Source organism: Palaemon carinicauda, chromosome 11 (genome assembly GCF_036898095.1).
Source record: "Palaemon carinicauda isolate YSFRI2023 chromosome 11, ASM3689809v2, whole genome shotgun sequence".
In the NCBI taxonomy this organism is placed as follows: domain Eukaryota; kingdom Metazoa; phylum Arthropoda; class Malacostraca; order Decapoda; family Palaemonidae; genus Palaemon; species Palaemon carinicauda.
Genome location: NC_090735.1, coordinates 114329991 through 114354238, shown reverse-complemented (window position 1 = coordinate 114354238; position 24248 = coordinate 114329991). Strand labels below are relative to the sequence as shown.

The following is a 24248-nucleotide window of genomic DNA, read 5'->3' as shown; positions in this document are numbered from 1 at the left end:
AGGAGAATAAACGTTTCGTTCAAGCGGGTAACGTTGTTCTCGTTTTTTACTCTTCTCCCTAGTCGCTGTAGGGGAAGGTAAAACGTTTCTAGGGTTTTATTCTTGTTCCCAGGCTTTATGCGGTGAGAGATTGTAAACGTAGTTTATTTGATCTAGTGTTTAGTCTCTTTTCCAGCCACTGAATTCTTTATCTTTATTTATGTTTTTCTGTTGCATTGTAAAACTGTTTTCGCAATTACTACCTTTTAATGAAGGATAGGATTGCGTGTTTCAGGTAGAAATCAGTTAAAGTTTCGATTTCAGTGAAATAAGTGCAAACAGAAAATCAAAAGTGATAAAGTGATATGCACAAAGTGTTACAGTGTTGCGTCCGAGGGTTCGTCTGTTCGTGCCAGTTGTTCACCTAGTCCGGGACCTCTTACAAGCTCCCAAGCCTAGGGGAGAAGTAATGTCGAACAACTTATGGGTTCCACAGGCCTTGATCGACGAACAGACGTTTTTCCCTCCGTGGTTTCGGGCGTATCTACACACGTTAGCCGACGTGAGATCGCCCCACCCACACAAAGACGAGAGAGCCCATTTATTCCTCGTCTGCGGAAGAGGTTTCTCGTAAGAAACCATGGACCACATCTTGCAGCTTTTAAGTGCAAGTCGGTCCCTTCCGCGCAAGTCCAACGGCCTAGGTGTAGCCACTGGGTCACTTCGGACTCGCTGCAGTCATCCGACGACTGCACACCTCCCAAGAGAGGCAAGGCGGTACCGCAACAGGCAGTAACTCCGTCTGTTGCCGCACCAGCTGTTTTAGACCCTCAGTCACAACGGACAGTAGCTCCGTCTGTTGCCGTTTTTTGTAGACCCTAAGTGGTCTTTACTGCAGTCTATGCAGACTCAGTTAGCTGCGGTTATGCAGGAGTTTCGTGCGGAGAAGGTTGACACTGCTCTCGTTAGCCTACAACCTGCCACGGTTGTGCGCCCAGCTCACGCTGAGGCTGCCTGCTCCCACACTCCGGCTGCGGAGAGCTCCACCTCCGATGCGCAATCGACCCTGCCAGACGCATGTTAACGTTAGCCGACGTGCGGCTCCCTCCGTTAGCATGCGTGAGCTACCGCATCAGCAGTGGGAAGGTGGAGTCAAGCTGCCGTGTTTTGACGCGATGCGTTAGTTTCCGCAACCCACGGCAGTCCCCACCACGCACCACCACTCCGCTTTGGTTGTTGCCTGCTCCCACACTCCGACTGCGGAGAAGGTTGACGATGCACCCGTTTGCCTACAACCTGCCACGGTTGTGCGCCCAGCATGGCTGCCTGCTCCCACACTCTTGTTGTGAGAGCTCCTCCACCCATGCGCAGTCGACCCTGCCAGACGCATGCTGACTCCCACAGACACACAGAGCACTCCGTTGCCGTGCGTGAGCTACCACAAGCTGCCGTGTTTTGACACGGTGTGTCAGCCTCCGCAACCCACTATGGTTACCGCCACTCGCCCGCAGCAGACTAGTCAGTCAGGAGTTGAGGCTTCCCCACACAGCTTTGGTTGTTGCCAGCTCAGAGACTGTCAAGCAGTTACATGACGTTGCCTTCTGGTCTGCTACTAATGCACCAGTGCTGTATGTCCTCACGCACCTGTTGTGGTTGACAGTTCAGTTTTTGACAGTTCACAGACTGTCAAGCAGTTTCATAACGTTGCCTTCTGGTCTGCTGCTTATGCACCAGTGAGACCCTCACTGAGATAACCTAGCTTTTCTCGGACATGGTTCCTGTAGATGAGAAAGTGCTGTTCTCCCTCCTTCTGATATTCCTTTGAGGACTCTGTCATTTGGAGAGGAGCCTTAAGCTGCTTAGCCTCCTATGGACTTTAATTAAAGCATAACAAGGCTTCCAGGGATGGTAAATGGTTCCGCTTCAGTCGCTAACCCCGTCTGTTGCCACACCTGCTCCCATAGACCCTTATGGGCTTTGTTGCAAGACATGCAGTCCAAGCTTGTGTCCTTGATAGAGGATTTTTTATGGAGAAGAACCTTCTAGCCAACAACCTTCCTACCGGTTGGTTGTACGCCCTGTTGACGCTGAGATATCCTACTCACGTCCGCCAGTTGAGATGGTTCCTCCACCGGTGCGACCCAGTGTGGGTTGCCAGTCGCACGTTGACGTTAAGCGACTCTTGGAGGTGGTTGTGGACGTTCAGTGTGTCACTAGGAAGACGTTCAACAACCAGCAGAGGTGACTTGTTGTGACGCAGTGCGGCAACCTCAGCAACCCGGTAGGGGGTTGACTGCACAACCCAGACAGTCTAGACAGTTTCGGGTTGACGCTGTACTTCCTCGCGTCCCCATGGTTGACAGTTCACAGACTGTGCAGCAGTACCATGATCTTGTGTCCGGCTCCGTCACGCATCCACCAGTGCGACCGGATTCAGCGAGTCAGACGTTGCCCACTCCGTTGCCGTTTCCTCATCAGTTTCGGATGAGGAACCCTCTGATGAGGACATGGCTTAACAAGACGATCAACCCCCAGCCCTGCTATCCATCCAGAAGATGCTGAAGAAGGAACACTGCCCTGTCAGGCTGTGGATGAGTCTGGTTAGGACACTGTCATCCGTGGTTCAATTTGTGTCACTTGGAAGACTACACCTCCGTCCTCTTCTGTATCATCTAGCTTTTCACTGGAAAAGGACAAGACGCTAGAAGCGGTCTCGATCCCGGTTTCCGGAAAGATAAAGTCTGGTTTGACTTGGTGAAAGGACTTTATCAACCTCTGAAAGGGTCTTCCCCTAACTGTTCAGACTCCCAACCACGTTCTCTTCTTGGACGCATCGGACGTAGGCTGGGGTGTGACAATAGGCGGTAGGGAATGCTCGGGATTATGGAACTCGAGTCAAAGGACAATGCATTTCAACTGCAAGAAGCTTCTGGCAGTACGTCTGACCTGGAAAAGCTTCAGGTCTCTCCTTCAAGGCAAAGTGGTGGAGGTGAACACGGACAACACCCTGCTTTGACGTACATCTCCAAGCAAGGAGGGACCTACTCTCTGACATGGTACGAGTTCGCAAGAGACCTCCTCTCCTGTTCAACAGGTCTAGACTTTTCACTAGTAACGAGGTTCATCCAAGGCAACTTGAATGTCATAGCAGATTGTCTCAGTAGGAAGGGACAAATAATTCCAACATATTGGACCCTCCACAAGGATGTATGCAAGAGACTTTGGGCCACCTGGGGCCAGCCAACCATGGATCTCTTCGCAACCTCGATGACCAAGAGGCTCCCAATACTTTGCTCACCTATCCCGGGCCCAGCAGTAGTTCATATAGATGCCTTTCTACTAGATTGGTCACATCTAAATCTATATGCATTCCCTCCATTCTAGATTGTCAACAAGGTACTGCAGAAGTTCGCCTCTCGCGAAGGGACAAATTTGACGCTAGTTGCTTCCCTCTGGCCCGCGAGAGAATAACTCACCGAGGTACTTCGATGGCTAGCAGACGTTCCCAGAACACTTCCCCTAAGGGTGGACCTGCTACGTCTGCCACGCGTAAAGAAGGTACTCCAAGACCTCCACGCTCTTCGTCTGACTGCCTTCAGACTATCGAAAGACTCTCGAGAACTAGAGGTTTTTCGAAGGAGGCAACCAGAGCGATTGCTAGAGCAAGGAGAACATCCACCCTTAGAGTCTACCAATCGAAGTGGGAAATCTTCCGAAACTGGTGCATGTCAGTATCCGTATCCTCGACCAGTACCTCTGTAACTCAAATAGCTGACTTCCTCTCCTATCTGAGGAAAGAACGATCTCTTTCAGCTCCCACTATCAAGGGTTACAGAAGCATGTTGGCATCAGTCTTCTGTCACAGAGGCTTAGATCTTTCCAACAATAAAGATCTACAGGACCTCCTTAAGTCTTTTGAGACCACGAAGGAGCGTCGTTTGGTTACACCTGGTTGGAATTTAGACGTGGTACTAAGATTCCTTATGTCAGACAGGTTCGAACCACTTCAATCAGCCTCCCTGAAAGATCTCACCTTTAAGACTCTTTTCCTGATATGCTTAACCACAGCTAAAAGAGTCGGTGAGATTCATGCCTTCAGCAAGAACATCGGATTCTCATCCGAAACGGCTACATGTTCTACAACTTGGTTTTCTAGCCAAACACGAGCTGCCTTCTCGGCCTTGACCAATATCGTTCGATATTCCAAACTTATCGTATGGTTGGAAATGAACTAGAAAGAGTATTATGTCCTGTAAGAGCTCTTAAGTTCTATTTTAAAAACCTTTACGAGGCCCGTCTGAAGCTTTATGGTGTTCAGTTAAGAATCCATCTTTGCCTATGTCAGAGAATTCTTTATCCTATTTTATCAGACTGTTAATACGAGAAGCTCATTCCCTTCTGAATGAGGAAGACCAAGCTTGGCTGAAGGTAAGGACACACGAAGTTAGAGCTGTCATAACTTCCGTGGCCTTTAAACAAAATAGATCTCTGCAAAGTATATTCGACGCAACCTATTGGAAAAGCAAATCAGTGTTCGCGTCTTTTATCTTAAGAATGTCCAGTCTCTTTACGAGAACTGCTACACTCTGGGACCATTCGTAGCAACGAGTGCAGTAGTGGTGGGGGCTCCACCACTACAATTCCCTAATTCCAGAACCTTTTTAATCTTTCTCTTGAAATATTTTTGGGTTGTCCGGAAGGCTAAGAAGCCTTTCGCATCCTACTTGATTTGGCGGGTGGTCAAAATCATTTCTTGAGAAGCGCCTAGATTAGAGGTTTTGTTGAGGACCTTTAGTATGGGTTGCAACCCTTCATACTTCAGCTCCTAGGAGTCGCTCAGCATCCTATGAGGATCGCGAGGCTCAGTAAGGAAGACGTACTTTAAAAGGCAGAGTAATTGTTCAAGTCGTCTTCCTTACCAGGTACTTATTTATTTTATGCTTGTTATTTTGAATAACTGCTAAAATGAAATACGGAATACTTAGCTCATAATGATGTCAACATGTAATGCTGGTCTCTACCCACCCCCCTGGGTGTGAATCAGCTATATGATCATCAGGTAAGTTTAATATTGAAAAATGTTATTTTCCTTAGTAAAATAAATTTTTTAATATACTTACCCGATGATCATAAATTAAAGGACCCACCCTTCCTCCCCAATAGAGACCCAGTGGACAGAGGAGAAAATTGGTTCTATGTTGACATCGAGTACTTGAGTACCTACTTGACAGATGGCGCTGTTGATGTACACCCCCACCTGTATAGCGATCGCTGGCGTATTCCGCCCGTAGGTTTTTTCTGTCGGGCAGCAGAGCTGACAGCTATATGATCATCGGGTAAGTATATTCAAAAATTTATTTTACTAAGGAAAATAACATTTTGTATTACTGAAATTAAGTTCTGACAAATAAGTTATAATTTAAGGTCATAAATGAAACATTAATTCCTTTTGAAATTTGTGACCAAAAGAAAATTTGGTTGAGGGATTCCTTGTCAGGAAGTACAGCCTATTTCTACTTGTCAAAAATGTATTAAGTTTTTCTGAAGTGTGGAATGTATCCAATGCGCTCTATAATTTTTTCTTGTGTGGCTGGGGGCAAATTTGTGCTAATCAACACAATTTGTGAACTTAAAGAGCTATTTTTGAGAATTTTATACCTGTATACTAAAGTGCACTGTACAATGGAGATTTTCTTAGCATTATTATTTTTTTATGTGTACAGTATTACAGTATTTTATTAATGCATGGGAGTCACTTTCAAAGTTGACTTTTTCATATGGGAGCTATTTTTTTTTTTTTTTTAATTGAAAGTACAGTTGTTCCAACACAGAGACTTACCTCGAACTACTTTCTTAGGAGGTACCTGGAATCTCCTCTCAGCCGACCAGAGTTTTGTGTAGTCTACCCTACTAACGTTTTCTATGGGGACTAACCTAGTCGTAAGGAGAACGTGCCCTGAGGTTAGTCCCGAGCCAGGTCGGTGTTAGCTTGGGTCTCGCTCCTCAGTAAGTTCTCTGGTCGCGTCGTGATAACATCCCGTCGCTCTCCATTCTCTGTGCGACCCTTTGTGTCCCCGACTCGTGTGTTCCACGTGGTTCCCGCGTGGTATCTCTGTGCTTTCCCTTGTGTTCTCGCGTGTTCGCGTGATTCCCTTGTGCTTTCCCAAGTGTATTCCTTATCCTTTCCCTGCGTTCCTGTGTCTTGCGGTTTTGTGTTGTGATGGAGTAGACCCGTCGTTGTCCTGGGCCTAGAGCCGGGAAGTCGTGTGGAGCGTTCTTATCCAAGCCGGAGGTTGACCCGCATTCCCTTTGCTCTTCCTGTAGGGGTAAAGTGTGCTCGCCCGGAGTGTGTGTGTTGGAGTGAGATCCAGTGGGTTCGTTTTAGTACTAAGAAGAAGAAGTCCACTAAACGATCCCCCAGGAAGGCGAGCATCTCTTCGCCCTTGACGTTGCCCGGTGGGAGGTCTTGACGAGGTTTCTGTTCCTTCTTCCCCTACCCAGGGTAGGGGACGAGGTAAGTCCGTTGCGGGGAAGGGGCCGATTGCTCTTCCCCAAGAGTCTCGTGATGTGGGGGTTGCTGAATCTTCACAGGCAAGTGGGGGGCCTGAAAGTGCTTTTTCTGGGGGTCTTGGAGAGACTGCCCTTGTGCTTGGGGGGCACATCTCCTCCGATGACCCCATGTGGAGTAATAATGTCCCTGTCTCTTCGCCCGCTTCTTGGGCCTGCGTTTCAGGTACCTCGGCAGCTGATGGCACCCAAGATAGGTTAGACTCGACGGTAGCGGAGCCCTTCGGATGGAAGCTCCCGAAAACTCCAGATAGGTCCCCGTTGAGGATGGAAGAGGGCCTGGATTCCTGGTTCCCCTGCGTGGTGCGGCCAACCTCCCTTCCAGCCCCTCTGTCGGCGGTTCCTGACATGTTTTTGCAACCTTCGACCTCCGGGACTCAACAGTTCACAAAGGCCTCCGTTACCCATGCGCCCGCCCGTCGGTCGGGTTATGCAGAATCGTCGGAGTCTTCGGCGGCTGGCTCATCGTTCTCTTCGGAGGGAGAAGCGAGGAGGAGGCGCCGTCGGAGGAGGGAGAGATCCAGGAGCAGGCGCTCCCATTCGAGGTCACGTTCGAGGTCGAGGTATAGCAGAAGACGTTCCAGGTCCCCGAGGATGAAGTACAGGAGGAGTAGGTCCCCCAAAGGAGAATGGGTCTTCGTCCCCCGCAGGAGGGTCGAAGACTTCGACGCTTTCCCGCGGTCCAGAGACGGTTCTCCATGGAGGCCCTCTGCCAGCCATAATTTTGACCCTCGTAAGGACCAGAGCGGGAAGACCTCTTCAGGTGGGCGTAAGACCGCGAAACTTCCGACTCAACCCGCACAGCGGGGGGAAGTCCCGTTTTCGGACGGGCAGCCTGGTCGGGTCAGCACAGTTGACTCGACCAATGGACTCGCAGGGACGGCTTCCTCCGTCGGGCAAGCCCGCGGAAGCCTCACCCTCTTTGTCCAAAGACATATTACGGACGGAAGTCCTCGCCGACACGGCGATACCCGTTCCAAGACTCAGGTCTAGTGCGGGAGGTACCAGTCGGCACAGACCTCCACAGGGAAGTGCTCGTCGAGTCAGAACCTCAGCGACAGGCGGGGGTGCCCGTTGTCCAGTCGCCTCAGCCTCAGACGGAGGGAGTTGCTGGCGACGGGGAAGGTTCCCCAACCGAGGACTCTGCATATTGGAGGGTGATAGGTCTCATACGGAGGCATCCTAGGATCGAGGAGCCTGTTCCCTCCGACGAAGATGCCTGGCGTTCCAGCCTCAATCGTCTAATGGAGGCCCCCGTGCTGCAGAAACCCTCCTTAGCGCTGCCTGTGGCCAGGGACTTGGTCCTGGGGCGCACGCACGTGGACAAGGTTGTGGCGGGCAATGCCGAAGCCCCTAAATCCCAGGGTTCCTCAAAATTGCTCCAAGGACTAAGGTCCCAGAGCAGGTTTTACGTGCCGGAGGGACAGCGACCGGGAGCCTGCAAGATGGAGACCTCCCTTGAAGTGTTGAGTCAAGGTGCCACGGAGGACAGAGCCGCGTCAGCCCCGATTTGTTTCTCACAGTCGGAGGCTACGATGATGGAGGAGATGTCCAAGGACTTAGTCCACGTCGCCTCCTGGTTGGACTGGTGGGGCCTCCACTCTGGTAGGTGTCCAAGCCACCTACGACTAGCCAGACGAGGAGAGACGCTCCATCTACCTCTTGGGCTCAACCACCGCAGCCCCCCCGTAGAGGAGCTCCAGCGGCGTCTTCCTCTTTTAGGACGGCCTACTCAGCGTCCAGGAGAGGGCGTTCAGGCCGTTCCTCCAGAAGGAGATAGAGTGGGAGGTCCCCTACTTCTGCCCAAGCCTCAGGTTGGGGGATGCCTCAGACATTTTTGGCAAGCATGGAAGGCCCACGGTGCAGAACCCTGGACAGTTTCCGTACTGAAGGAAGGGTACAGACTACCATTCCTAACAGACCCTCCTCCTCTGATCCCAGCCAGCCTGGCGGAGTGGCTAGCACCCAAGGATCCCTTGAAGAGGCCGGCCCTTCAAGAGGAAGTATCCGCTATGTTGGAAAAAGGTGCGATGGAGGTGGTCCTACATCCGGGCCCAGGCTTCTACAGTCGTCTCTTTCTGGTGGAGAAAGCGACGGGAGGTTGGAGACCGGTGATAGACCTGTTAGCCCTCAACAAGTTTGTGTGCAAACCGACTTCAAAATGGACACCCCGAAGTCGGTCCTGCAGTCCTTGAGGGAAGGGGACTTCATGATGTCCATAGACCTCAAAGACGCATATTTTCAAATACCGATCCTCCCCTCAAGCAGAAAGTTTCTCCGGGTGAAGTGGGGTTCCCAGATCCTGCAGTTCAAAACCCTCTGCTTCGGATTGTCAACAGCTCCTCAGGTATTCACGAGTGTCTTCACAACAGTCTCTGTGTGGGCTCACGAGCGGGGCATTGGGGCATTCGCCTCATTCGATACCTGGACGATTGGTTACTCCTTTCCTCCTCAGAGGAAGTTTTGAAGGAGCAGGGTGTAAAACTAATACAATTCTGCAAAGTTCTGGGTATCACGGTCAACCTGGAGAAATCGAATCTGTCTCCCTCCACCAGGATGACTTACTTGGGGATGGTGCTGGACTGCCGCCTAGTGAGAGCCTTTCCGTCGGAAGAATGGTTGAACAACCTAGAACAGATCCTCCAGCCTTTCCTTTCGGGACAGCCCAGGAGAACCAAGGACTGGCAGAGGTTAATAGGTCACCTAGTGTCATTAGAGAAACTGGTTCCCCAAGGGAGGCTCAGACACAGGAGCGTCCAATGGAACCTGAGGGGGCTCTGGAGCCAAGTGGACTCGCCCTACAAGTTAATTCCCGTCCTTCCGGAGACAATACACTCCTTAGAGTGGTGGCTATGTCGGCCGAACACCCTCAAGGGGATGCCCTTCGCAACCGAGCCCCCCAAGATGCTTCTCTTCACAGACGCCTCCAAAGAGGGGTGGGGAGCACATCTCCTCAACGAGTCAGCGAGAGGAGCTTGAACGGACGAAGAGGAAGATCAACACATCAACGTCCTAGAGATGAAGGCAGTCCGAGAAGCGTGCCTACAGTTCGTAGATCTTCTGAGGAGAAACACAGTGGCGTTGATGTGCGACAACGCCACTGTAGTAGCGTACATAAAGAAACACGGAGGTCTAAAATCGAAGGAGTTGTGCGATCTCGCGTTGGAGATCTTGGATTGGGCCGAGTCAGAACAGATCGTGATTTCAGCAAGGTTCATTCCGGCCAAAAGGAATGTCCTGGCCGACGGGCTTAGTAGGATGAGCCAAGTAGTGGGTACCGAGTGGTCTCTCCTCCCAGGAGTAGCCAGGCTCATCATTCAAAAATGGGGCTCGCCGGTGATGGATCTTTTTGCAACCAGACTGAACGCACAGTTCCCCGTATTTTGTTCTCCTGTCCCAGACCCAAAAGTGGCCTTGGAGGATGCTTTTCAACACAAATGGGACGACCTCGACGTGTATGCTTTTCCCCCCTTCGCATTGATCAGGCAAATGCTCAACACAGTACGGGCAGCTCGAAACTTAAGGATGACTTTGGTAGCGCCCTGGTGGCCGGAGAGAGAGTGGTTCGCGGATCTAAGAGATCTGGCATGTCTTCCCCCGTGGCCTCTGCCCGACAGACCGGACCACCTACGGCAGCCACACTTCCAAAAGTTCCACGACAATCCTCAGTCTCTTCGCCTTCACGCTTGGAGACTATCAAGCGACTCCTGAGGAAGGAAGGATATTCGGCAAATACAGCAGAAAAGATGTCGCGTTATCTGAGACGATCTTCAGCAGCGGTCTACCTGGCAAAATGGGCTACTTTTACGAAATGGTGTGCCTCAAAGAACATCAAGCCTCGGTTCTGGATATTGCGGATTTCCTCGTGTATCTCGGATACGGGTTGGGCATGTCAATACCGGCCATCAAAGGAGTCCGTGCGGCCTTGGGCCAAGTTTTCCTTCTGAAGGGCATTGATCTGGCCTCCTCTAGGCACATCTCTATGCTCATCAGGAGCTTCGAACAAGCATGCCCTCCGCAAGCCTCCAGGGTACCGCAGTGGGACATGGCAAGGGTATTGAAAATGCTAGGTGAACCACCGTTCGAACCCCTGAAGGACATAGTGGACAGGGATCTCACTCTCAAGACAGTCTTCTTGTTGGCCTTGGCCTCAGCTAAGAGAGTAGGAGAAATCCATGGGTTGTCCTACGAAATCTCTCATTCGAAAAGATGGCGGGAGCTTTCCTTCAAGTTCGTCCCTTCTTTTGTAGCGAAAACACAGAACCCAGCGATCTGGGACCCTATGTTCGAGGGCTTCTCAATGCTGGCTATTCCTCGGACAGGGAATCCAGAAGATATGAAGTTGTGCCCCGTCCGGACCGTAAGGAAATACCTTGAGAGGACGGCTCACCTCCGCCCTGGTATCAAAAATCTTTTTGTCTCTATGGGTGCAACGAAGAAGCAGTTATCTAAGAATACCATCTCCTTTTGGCTGAGACAGGTAATTGTCAGGGCCTATAGCAATGCGGGTCTTACCCTGACAAGTAATCCCAGGCCCCATGACATTAAGGGTCTAAGTACATCGCTGGCTTTTGAGAGGAACATGGCGGTGGGCCAGATCCTTAGAGCAGGCACCTGGTCGAACCAGTCGACCTTCACAGTGCATTACCTCAAGGATTGCTCGAGGAAGTCTTTAGACGGTTTCTCTATTGGGACAGTCATCTCCGCACTCCAAGCGATTTAACGGTGAAGCCCCAGGTACAATCGTAGATAGCAAAATCAAGAGACACAGGTTCGTTCCCTTTCACCCTTGTCCCTTTACCTTTCCCTACTCGGTGATAGCCCCAGATACAACCCGCAAAAGACACGTCTTCAAACCTTTGCCACAGGACTCGGCATCATGGAATTTTTTAAAGGGTAAGTACTTAGACACTAACATGAGCTCTTTGTGTAGTTTTCCCTATGTTTCGTTTTCCGGATATGTTAGAACCTAGTTCCCATCTAGGTTCCTGGATGCCCGGTTAGCTTGGTCTAGAGTTCAGGAAGACACTCCCACCTCCTAAAGTGTAAGTCTCCTAAGTCTCCTAAGAAAGTAGTTCGAGGTAAGTCTCTGTGTTGGAACAAATCACAAATTTTAAGTAATTTGTATTTTTCCTAACATACTTACCGAGAACTACTTTCGGGTAATGGCCCTCCCTTCCTTCCCCGAGTGCCTTACTGACACTTAGGACTTTTTGTACCATCCAGGAACTTACTGAGGAGCGAGACCCAAGCTAACTCCGACCTGGCTCGGGACTAGCCTCAGGGCACGTTCTCCTTATGACCGGGTTAGTCTCCATAGAAAACGGAAGTAGGGTAGACTACACAAAACTCTGGTCGGTTGAGAGGAGATTCCAGGTACCTCCTAAGAAAGTAGTTCTCGGTAAGTATGTTAGGAAAAATACAAATTACATAAAATTTTTGATATTGTAAATGATACAATTTCATTTGTGCCAACACAAATACAAACTTAAAGTTCCTTACTTGTTGTAGACTCAGCGTAGCTGGGTGTTCACAGGCATAAAAATTTAAGTGAGGTGGCAGCCAACCTCCCGTCTAGCGGGAGAGTCTCCTGCTCATTCTGCACACTTACTAGCTCAACCACTTTTGACATGGCTCTTGGAGAGCGAACGTGCTCTGTCACTCCTCTGTTTTCTGTTCAACTGGCTATAATCACAGTAACTTTGTTCTTTCTCTTTGCAGCTGTGATTGTTCTGTCTTCCCAAGGAAGCAGCAAGCGGATCTGCCCTTGTACAGAAGGCCACTCTTGGCACCTTCCGTTTCCCTCTGGGGCCCAAGAAGCCTATACTTTCTTCTGCAGGAACTTCTCTTCCTGCCTCTGTCCACTTGGCCTCTCCCAGAGTTTGGTTGGGCAAGAAAGATGTGCCTTTATCCCCTGGATGATTCTTGGGCTTTAAGGACCATGCTGCTTCCCCCAGAGAAACAGTGGCACCCTCCTACCAAGGGAAGGTCTCCCTTGATGTTTTTTATGAGCTTTGGTCTTTGTTGGAACTTCTGGGTTCTCCTTTGAAGGACACTTATAGACATTGAAGTATAGTGCACAGCAGAACCTTCCACCTACCGCAGAGGACGTACTCAGCTCTTCCTCCTAGCAAAAAGAGCCCCTTCCCTCTGGTTCCGTGCCCCTTGCTGCTTCTTCCTTTGTAGTTTCTCCTCCCTGGGGTTCTGCAGGTTGTTCCTCATTCAGGTAACAATTTTGCAAGTTCAGCTCTAGGGGTGGATGCACCCACTCAGCTTCAGGTTCCCTTGCAGCTCCTGTCGGCCATCTAAGATACCCCGGAGGACACTCGTGTTCGTGAGCTGTTAGCCATGCTTGAGCAAACTCTTCCCTGAGCTTCTAGTAAACATGCTTGTGGCTACTCACCAGCCTGTTCTAGCTCTTCAAAGTGAGCAGGGGTGCCTCATGTAGCCCAATGTCCCCCCCACCATTATACAACCATGGCATATAAGATCCCTCCAAAATGCCCTTGCCTACCGTTAGCAGGTCACATTTGGTAAGAGCCCGGCCTTGCAGAGAATTCTCTGGAAAAAAAAGTTGGGGGAAGGCTAATTACCATTCTCCTTCCTCCCCTCTCCCCAGTCCAGGCCTTTTTCATGCCCTTTTCAATGCCAGCAGCCTTTTTCATATGTGTTTGAGGTTTACCCTCATGATACCCCCTCCTTCTCATGACACAAGCAATGAGCTACTGTGAACATGACATCACAGCTCACACTCCCGAGCGATTCATGGCTTCTTGCTCCTATTGCCCTCCAGAGTGAGCTCCCAACCATCCACTCCTTGGGATCCTGATGCTGATTGGATACACAACATTGTGAAGGGCACTCTGCCCAGACCAAGGCTTCTGCGTCAGTTCATTCCAATGAACCTGTAACTATTCTGGTAACTTTGGATGTGTTCGGGGATTCCTAGCACCCCCTTTAACCCTAGGCGGCATAACATATCCGTTTTTGCCCCTTCGGTGCCATTAAAGGCCATACTTATGCATTCTAAAATACCCGGTATATTTAACCAATCTAAAAAATAACTTTGAAGTCCATTTTCTCAAAATTTTTGTAGAAAAACTACCTTTTTTTTTTCAAAGTTAATCCTCTTTCATCATTCAAAGATGAAAAGATTGGGAATTTTATTTAAAAAAACAAAATGAAAAATACCCTCTATTGAAAGTGATTCCTATACATGTATAAAATGATAAATAAAAAGAGTATATATATATATATATATATATATATATATATATATATATATATATATATATATATATATATATATATATATATATATATATATATTTTTCAATATTAAACTTAGCCGGTGATTATATAAGCTGCAGCTCTGCTGCCCGACAGAAAAAACTCTACGTTCAAAATACGCCAGCGATCGCTATGCAGGTAGGGGGTGTTCATCAACAGCGCCATCTGTCGAGCAGGTACTCAGTACTCAAAGTAAACACAGAACTCAATTTTCTCTCTGTCGTGCCACCGGCAAGACCTACTAAATTCGCTGTTGCTTACTGGATTGGTTTTCACATATTTGGTGAAGTACACATTTCTAGTTTTGAGCTTTCGCTATGCAGGTGTTTTATCTTCATCTCAAAACTTGAACTCGTTTTGGATAGATTTAATTATGGTGACAAAGAGAGTATGGACTTTCTTTCACTTTTAAATGGCCGACCCTTCCCTTAGACGGAAGTGTGTTTAGGTTTTTAGTAATTATCTTATCACGTTATAGATCTATATATTTTATACCTCTCCGCCTTTATTAGGCCTCTTCGATTAACTTTCCATTCATTATAAACATATAAAGATTTTAATGTTGTGTTTATATGCGACCTTTCCTGATAGTAGGCGGTCTTACTTGGAATCGAAGTTAATCAACGTTGAGCCCTTTATATCGTAATTAGCTTTTAAAGAATTTAAAACTTTTTAATTGTAATATTTTATGAAAGAATTTCTTTGATAGTCTTCGTACTGTTTTCAAAGATGAACTAACGTTTAGCTTTTTATGCTACGCAGTTGTTGACGTTCAGGACGTTCAACATGCGCTCTATCGTTACGATAGAGAGAGAGAGTGTATCACGGTTTCACTTTGCAGTAAGAGTAACTCGATTCTAACGTTTTGTTCTTTCTTTCTTAACTTAAATGTTTTAAATTCTAATTTAAAGGAACTTTTTATTTGAAAAACCTTTCAGTTTTTTTCCTTTAGTCAAATAACAGTTTTTTTTTTTTTTTTTTTTTTGACGAAATATAATTGGGCTCTTCTCTTAGGTGCGGAATCAAGAGAAAGAGAGAGAGAGATAGAGACGGAGGGAGAGAGAGGAGAGAAAACGTTCCGTTCAAGCGGGTAACGTTGTTCTCGTGTTACTCTCGTTCCTAGTCTCTGTACGGGGAGGAAGGATAAAACGTTTTTAGGTTTTTATTCTCGTCCCCAGGCTATGTGCGGTGAGAGATTGAAAACGTAGTTTATATGAACTAGTGTTTAGTCTCTTTCCCAGCCACTGAATTTTTTATCTTAATTTATGTTTTCTGTTTTTTGCTGGTATTAATGAGCTGCATTATACGACTGATTTCGCAATTACTACCTTTTAATGAAGGGTAGAATTGCGTGTTTCAGGTAGAAATCAGTAAAAGTTTCGATTTCAGTGAAATAAGTGCAAAACAGAAAATCGAAATGATAAAGTGATATGCGCAAAGTGTTACAGTGTTGCGTCCGAGGGTTCGTCTGTTCGTACCTGTCGTTCACCTAGTTCGGGACCTCTTGCAAGCTCCCAAGCCCAGGGGAGAAGTAATGTCGAATGACTTATGGGTTCGAGAGGCCTTGATCAACGAACAGACGTTTCCCTCCGTGGTTTCGGGTGTATCTACCCAAGATCGCCCCACCCACACAAAGACGAGAGAGCCCATTTTTTCCTCGTCTGCGGAAGAGGTTTCTCGTAAGAAACCAGGGACCAAGGTCTCGCGGCTTATTAAGCGCAAGTCAGTCCCTTCCGCGCAAGTCCAACGGCCCAGTTGTAGCCACTGGGTCAGTTCAGACTCGCTGCAGTCTTCCGACGACTGCTCACCTCCTAAGAGAGGCAAAGCGGTACCGCATCAGGCAGTCACACCGTCTGTTGCCGCACCTGCTCTTGTAGACCCTAAGTGGTCTTTGCTGCAGACCATGCAGCCTCAGTTAACGTCATTGATGCAGGACTTTCGTGCGGAGAAGGTTGACACTGCACCAACCTCTAGCCTACAACCAACCACGGTTGTGCATCCTGTGGACGCTGAGGCGACCTTCTGCCGCACTCCAGCTGAGAGAGTCCCGCCACTCATGCGTTCCAGTGTACCCTGCCAGCCGCATGTTGACGTTCAGCGACGCAGGGAACCTTCCGTTGACGTTCGCGAGGTACAACAACAGTCTAAGTTGTTTTGTTTTGATGCGGTGCGTCAACCTCCGCATTCTAGAGTTGTTTTGACTGCTCAGTCTAGACAGTCAAAGCAGTCTCGAGTGGACGCTGTACGTCCTCACGCACCTGTTGTGGTTGACAGTTCAGTTTTTGACAGTTCACAGACTGTCAAGCAGTTACATGACGTTGCGTTCTGGTCCGCTACTAATGCACCAGTGAGAGACTCGGCTTTTATCGGACAAGGTTCCTGTAGATGAGGAAGTTGCTGTTCTCCCTCCTACTGATATTCCCTTGAGGACTCTGTCAGATGGAGAGGAGCCTTAAGCTGCTTAGCCTCTTTTGGACTTTTAATTAAATCATGATGATTTTTTTTAAGGATCTTCGTCCGGATCTTGTAACTGCTGCTCCTCGTTCGCCTAAACGTCAGAACTTACACTAGGCCTAGCTACTTCGAAGCCGTTGTTTTTAAGCTAGTGCTCTCTCGCTCTCCTAGAGAGCGTTACGTTGGCTAGGCGACTGGTTTTTTCACCAGGAGGAGTTTGGGGGATACAGCCTTTGATTTCCCTTCTTTTAAACTGGTTTATAGAGCGAGAGTCTGATATGACACGAGAGAAGTTCTCGACTTGGGAGTTCATGCCTCTGCCCAGATAGACTTCTCAATTCTGGTAGACTCTCCCTGGCGCCTAGCCAGGAGACGCTCCAAGTGGTTTACAGGTCAACTTCTCAGCTTTTGTCGAGCCTTTGAAGTTTTGCTGTACTATTATGTCACGCATAACAAGGCTTTCAGGGATGGTAAACGGTCTGTTGCCACACCTGCTCCCGTAGACCCTAAATGGGCTTTGCTGCAAGACATGCAGTCCAAGCTTGCGTCCTTGATAGAGGACTTAAATGCGGAGAAGAACCTTCTGGCCAACAACCTTCCAACCGGTCGGTTCATCAGGCAGTCACACCGTCTGTTGCCGCACCTGCTCCTGTAGACCCTAAGTGGTCTTTGTTGCAAGACATGCAGTCCAAGCTTGCGTCCTTGATAGAGGACTTTAATGCGGAAAAGAACCTTCTGGCCAACAACCTTCCAACCGGTCGGTTGTGCGCCCTGTTGACGCTGAGGTAACCTTCTCGCGTCTGCCAGTTGAGGTGGTTCCTCCACCGATGCGACCCAGTGTAGGTTGCCAGCCGCACGTTGACGTTAAGCGACGCTCGGAGGTGGTTGTTGACGTTCAGGACGTTCAACAACCAGCAGAGGTGACTTGTTGTGACGCAGTGCGTCAACCTCAGCAACCCGGTAGGGTGTTGACTGCACAACCCAGACGGTCTAGACAGTTTCGGGTTGACGCTGTGCTTCCTCGCGCACCCATGGTTGTTGACAGTTCACAGACTGTGCAGCAGTTCCATGATATTGCGTCTGGCTCCGTCACGCATCCACCAGTGCGACCGGATTCAGCGAGTCAGACGTTGCCCACTCCGTTGCCATTTCTTCATCAGTTTCGGATGAGGAACCATCTGATGAGGACGTTGCTAAACAAGACGATCAGCCCCCAGCCCTGCTATCCATCCAGAAGATGCTGAAGAAGGAACGCTGCTCAGTCAGGCTGTGGATGAGTCTGGTAGGGACGCTGTCATCCGTGGATCAATTTGTGTCACTAGGAAGACAACACCTCCGTCCTCTTCTATACCATCTAGCTTTTCACTGGAAAAAGGACAAGACGCTAGAAGCGGTCTCGATCCCGGTTTCCGAAAAGATAAAGTCTTGTCTGACTTGGTGAAAGGACTATATCACCTAAGAGAGGGTCTTCCCCTGACTGTTCAGACTCCCAACCACGTTCTCTTCTCGGACGCATCGAACGTAGGCTGGGGTGCGACATTAGACGGTCGGGAATGCTCGGGAATATGGAACTCGAGTCAAAGGACAATGCATTTCAACTGCAAGGAGCTACTGGCAGTACGTCTGGCCTGGAAAAGCTTCAGGTCTCTCCTTCAAGGCATAGTGGTGGAGGTGAACTCGGACAACACCACGGCTTTGGCGTACATCTCCAAGCAAGGAGGGACCTACTCTCTGACGTTGTACGAGATCGCAAGGGACCTCCTCACCTGGTCAAAAGGTTTAGACATATCACTAGTAACGAGGTTCATCCAAGGCAACTTGAATGTCATGGCAGATTGTCTCAGTCGGAAGGGACAAATAATTCCAACAGAATGGACCCTCCACAAGGATGTATGCAAGAGACTTTGGGTCACATGGGGCCAGCCAACCATAGATCTCTTCGCAACCTCGATGACCAAGAGGCTCCCAATATTTTGCTCACCAATCCTGGACCCAGCAGCAGTTCATATAGATACCTTTCTCCTAGATTGGTCACATCTAGATCTATATGCATTCCCTCCGTTCAAGATTGTCAACAAGGTACTGCAGAAGTTCGCCTCTCACGAAGGGACAAGGTTGACGCTAGATGCTTCCCTCTGGCCCGCGAGAGAATAGCTCACCGAGGTACTTCGATGGCTAGTAGACGTTCCCAGAACACTTCCCCTAAGGGTGGACCTTCTACGTCAGCCACGCGTAAAGAAGGTACACCAAGGCCTCCACGCTCTTCGTCTGACTGCCTTCAGACTATCGAAAGACTCTCGAGAGCTAGAGGCTTTTCTAAGGAGGCAGCCAGAGCGATTGCTAGAGCAAGGAGAACATCCACCCTTAGAGTCTACCAATCGAAGCGGGAAATCTTCCGAAACTGGTGCAAGTCAGTATCCGTATCCTCGACCAGTACCTCTGTAACTCAAATAGCTGACTTCCTCTCTTATCTGAGGAAAGAACGATCTCTTTCAGCTCCCACTATCAAGGGTTACAGAAGCATGTTGGCATCAGTCTTCCGTCACAGAGGCTTAGATCTTTCCAACAATAAAGATCTACAGGACCTCCTTAAGTCTTTTGAGACCACGAAGGAGCGTCATTTGGTTACACCTGGTTGGAATTTAGACGTGGTACTAAGATTCCTTATGTCAGACAGGTTCGAACCGCTACAATCAGCCTCCCTGAAAGATCTCACCTTAAAGACTCTTTTCCTGGTATGCTTAGCCACAGCTAAAAGAGTCAGTGAGATTCATGCCTTCAGCAAGAACATCGGATTCTCATCCGAAACGGCTACATGTTCTACAACTTGGTTTTCTAGCCAAAAACGAGCTGCCTTCTCGGCCTTGGCCAATATCGTTCGATATTCCAAACTTATCGTATGGTTGGAAATGAACTAGAAAGAGTCTTATGCCCTGTAAGAGCTCTTAAGTTCTATTTAAAACGAACTAAACCTTTACGAGGCCCGTCTGAAGCATTATGGTGTTCAGTTAAGAAACCATCTTTGCCTATGTCAAAGAATGCTTAATCCTTTTTTATCAGACTGTTAATACGAGAAGCTCATTCCCATCTGAATGAGGAAGACCAAGCTTTGCTGAAGGTAAGGACACACGAAGTTAGAGCTGTCACAACTTCCGTGGCCTTTAAACAAAATAGATCTTTGCAAAGTATAATCGACGCAACCTATTGGAGAAGCAAGTCAGTGTTCGCGTCTTTTTATCTTAAGAATGTCCAGTCTCTTTACGAGAACTGTTACACTCTGGGACCATTCGTAGCAACGAGTGCAGTAGTGGGTGAGGGCTCAACCACTACAATTCCCTAATTCCATAACCTTTTTAATCTTTCTCTTGAAATGTTTTATTATTGTTTTTGGGTTGTCCGGAAGGCTAAGAAGCCTTTCGCATCCTACTTGATTTGGCGGGTGGTCAAAGTCATTTCTTGAGAAGCGCCTAGATTAGAGGTTTTGATGAGGTCCTGTTGTATGGGTTGCAACCCTTGATACTTCAGCTCCTAGGAGTCGCTCAGCATCCTAAGAGGATCGCGAGGCTCAGTAAGGAAGACGTACTTAAAAAAAGACAGAGTAATTGTTCAAGTCGACTTCCTTACCAGGTACTTATTTATTTTATGTTTGTTATTTTGAATAACTGCTAAAATGAAATACAAAATACTTAGCTCATAATAATGTAAACAATTAATGCTGGTCTCTACCCACCCCCCTGGGTGTGAATCAGCTTATATAATCACCGGCTAAATTTAATATTGAAAAATGTTATTTTTATTACTAAAATAAATTTTTGAATATACTTACCCGGTGATTATATATTAAAGGACCCTCCCTTCCTCCCCAATAGAGACCCAGTGGACCGAGGAGAAAATTGAGTTCTGTGTTTACTTTGAGTACTGAGTACCTGCTCGACAGATGGTGCTGTTGATGAACACCCCTTACCTGCATAGCGATCGCTGGCGTATTTCGAACGTAGAGTTTTTTCTGTCGGGCAGCAGAGCTGCAGCTTATATAATCACCGGGTAAGTATATTCAAAAATTTATTTTAGTAATAAAAATAACATATTATATATATATATATATATATATATATATATATATATATATATATATATATATATATAGATAGATAGATAGATAGATAGATAGATAGATAGATGGATAGATGTTAGGGTAATCCCAAAAGTAAGGCCTCGAAGACATTTATAAATCATTGAAAAGTAAATTGTCAATAATGGTTACATATTTTTCAAGTTTAACATTTTTCTAATTTTCTACATAATCATCATTTCGGTGGATGCATTTTTGTATGCGCTGTGTTAGTTATTGTATAACTATGGCGTACTGTACAATATTGCCGGCGTGTCAATGAGGAAGCATTGAACCTAGCCTTTTGCCTAGTTTTCCTAGCAGGAAGGTCTCCATATCCCTTGGTACGCTGGAAAACTGTCGATGCGAGATTTGAAAACACTCATGTTTGTTGCACATGCGCCTACCTCTGCCCACACTTCGTTGCCACTCAGTATCTGCTTGGCTGCTTTTTGAGATGGAGCTCCTGATTAATGCTACTGCCAAATGTGAAGTTCGTGCAGTTATTCAGTTTTTTAACATAAAAGGCATTAAACCGATTGAAATTCATCACCAGTTAATGGAAGTGTATGGCGAGTCATGCATGGATGTAAAAAATGTTCGCAAAGTGGTGTAGGGAGTTTCCAACTGGTCATATTGAAATTCATGATGAAGAAGGAAGCAGGATCCCATTAATTTCTGATGAGACAGTCACGAATGTTGAGCAAATCCTGCGTGAAAATCTGTGGAGAACTCTGGGTGATCGCTGCATTTTGGTTCCTGAGATTTCACGAAGCAGTAATCATAGGATTTTGATGGAAAAGTTGCAATATCGAAAGGTTTGTGCAAGATGGGTTCTGCAAATGCTCAGAGAAGACCACAAATCCCAAAGACTTTACTCCTGCCATGAATTTCTTCTCCGCCATGTAGATGAAAATGAAAGATTTCTGAATTTGAGTGTCACGGGTGACAAAAGCTGGCCATTCCCCTCCACACTGGAAACCAAACAACAATCCCGTGAGTGGTGGCATTCCTCTTTGCCCAAGTCGTGAAAATTCAAACTATCACTGCTGCTGGTGAAGTCATGGCAACTGAGTTTTGGGATAAAAAAAGGGGTATTGTTGGTCGACTTCATGGCTTCGGGAACCACAATAAATGGTGACAGGTACTGTGAGATACTGAAAAAACTCAGACGGGTGATCCAGAACCGAATAAGAAGAATGTTGAGCAAAGGCATAAGCATTCTCCGTGACAATGCTCGCCTGTCAAACCCTTGCATTCCTGCAACAGTTTGGCTGGAACATCATCACCCACCCACCCTATAGTCCAGACTTGACACCAAGTGACTACCACCTTTGAAAGAACATTTGGCTGGAATGCGCTTCAGCAATGACGACGAGGTAAAAGATTGGATTCAACGATTCCTCAATGACATGACGGCAGGCTGGTATGACATGGGCATACAAAAACTGCCACAGCATCTACGAAAATGCATCGACCAAGATGGCAATTATATAGAAAAATAGATGAATGCTCATACTTTAAAAAATTATATAAACATTATTGACAAACGTTTCAGTGATTTCTAAATATTTTGGAGACCTTACTTTTGGAATTAGCCTCGTTTATATATATCTTATTTGCTAATCTTATTTCCTTTCCTCACTGGACTAATTTTCCTGTTGGAGTCCTTCGGTTTGTAGCATCATGCTTTTCCAACCAGGGGTGAAGCTTGGCTATTAATAATAATATTGATAGTGTTTTTTTTTAGTTAAATAAGGTAATAAAATTATGGCAGTTTTTCAGCATTGGTTGGTGTTTCATACCTAACCTAAGGTATTAGAAGGTTCGATTTTAAAGTTTAAATTTGAAATCTATCTAAAGGAAATGCCATTTTTTTAAGGATAAGGATGTATGTTATAAGTTATATTTCATTTACAAAGATGTCTAGACTAAATACTTTATAGACTTGCCAACAAACTAACTTGAAACCAATATCTTGAACAGAACTCATTTACTAGTTGAGGTACTGGGGTATCCATGTAGAGAACGGCAAAAAGAGCAAGTAAGCACTTTCTGCCATACCTCAAGGGAGGTTGAGTTTTTATTTATTTGAAAAAAAAAAAAAAAAAAAAAAACCCAGGGGACAATTATTTTGTGTTCAACGGGTACTTGCCAAGACAGGAACTTTTGTTTCTGTTCACTAATATTTGCTAAGACTGATGACAGGTACTATTGTTTTCATGGATATTAAATACTTGTTTAGACTTGTGACTGGCACTTTCGTTTTCTGTGTTCACTAAATAGTCATTTATGATGAATCCTGCACATTAGAAAACTCCTCTGACATTAGGTGGGTCTTTGCAACCCATTTTCACCACAATTTTTAAGATAACACAGCCTCTACGGTCAGTTAGCTATTTATACAGTAGTTTTTATTAGCCATAACATAAGTAGTGAAAAGGTCTTTAATTTCATTTTGTTCCTGTAGGCCACTTACAAAAGGACTTTTCATTTATTTTCATAATGTGTGCTACTTTTTTTTATAATAAGGGTAAATGATTTTACAAGAACACTAGGCTTGTAGATGTTGTTAATATCATTCTGCTAAAAGATGATTTTTTTCCACAGTTGTGTGCCTCATCAAATATCAAACCATCCCAGTACATTGCTTACAAGGCTGTTTTGCTAAAGGTGAGTAGCTCCTGGATTTTTAGTTCAGAATGATTGGTGGGAGTTACATTTTGACTTTGAAAGGGACAGTGAAAGGTAAAATCATGAAAAAATAATATTACATTACTGTTACAGTTGTATTTAGCCAACATGTTCAAAACTTGTTCTGGGACATAGTTAGATATTAGGTATTAGAGATATTGTTTGTATATTAATGTGATTCACATTAAGGATAGCTTTGCAGTAGTAATGCAAGCCCAATTAAAGATTTTATACCATTCGTTTGTTGGGCAAATTATTTTCATGATTCTCAAATGCATAGTACTATCCAAATTACAAAGCCACAAGTCTTTCAAATTATTGGTTTAAATTTCAAGAGTATGATGCTTTAAATAGTCCTTTCTGATCATTTGTGTGCAGTTATTTAATATGACTTATGTTTACATCTGTTTCAGTTATTTAACATACACTTTTTATAAAGAGGAATGGTTTTGTCGCCTAAGAAAATACATCCAATAACTTGTCCTTTTCTTGCAATGAGTAGACTTAATTATAGAAGAAATTTCCAATAGTGGTTTTTGTACTAAGAAGAAGTTGATTTAAAACTTCACAATTTATATTGCATAGACACCTCTCACCTCATTTCATTATGACTTTTACATATATATATCTAATGAATAGTAGCACTGCAAGAGCTCTTTATTTAGTTTGGAAATGCTATTGAATAAAGGACTGTATGCTTTCACCATAGTGGTACATTAGCACTATTATGTACCATGAATAAAAGTATAAATTGATTATATTCCAAGCATAAACAATTACTGCACCTCAAAAAGGGGGGGGAGGGTTGACATCAGATTTACACTGAACCAAAGAATTTGGTAAAAGTGTGATAAGAAAATAATGTTGTCCCGTAACTGGAATACAATCCACGCTATTTAATAGAGGTATTGCTTTCGGCATAGCTGAAATGACGAGCCATTAATTTTTAATGAGGGTTAACTACCCACACCGCTAGTTACTGGGGGTAGGGAGGGTAGCTTGCTACCGCTCCCCCTCACACATCTGTGATTGAGCTCACTTTGCTTTCGGCTCAGATGGTGAACGGACGTTGCCGCTCTTCATCCTCGCCGACAATTGGCAGCCATTAATGCTTTTTGTTTTTTTCTTTTCTCTTTCACTGTGTACGTGAAGT

General features: G+C 46.3%; 1 protein-coding gene across 6 annotated transcripts in view; it reads left to right on the top strand.

Moving 5' to 3' along the window:
* The window catches only part of LOC137650125 (transcriptional adapter 2-beta-like), a 174856-nt gene that overhangs the window by 139784 nt on the left and 10824 nt on the right, over positions 1 to 24248 (top strand). For all 6 annotated transcript variants that reach the window (XR_011045917.1, XR_011045916.1, XM_068383264.1 and 3 more), the window contains one exon: positions 23012 to 23074. Coding sequence is in view for 4 of the 6 variants with exons in the window: in XM_068383264.1 (XP_068239365.1) it covers positions 23012 to 23074 (63 nt within the window). In the remaining 2 variants the exon portion in view is untranslated. The remainder of the gene's footprint in view (positions 1 to 23011; positions 23075 to 24248) is intronic.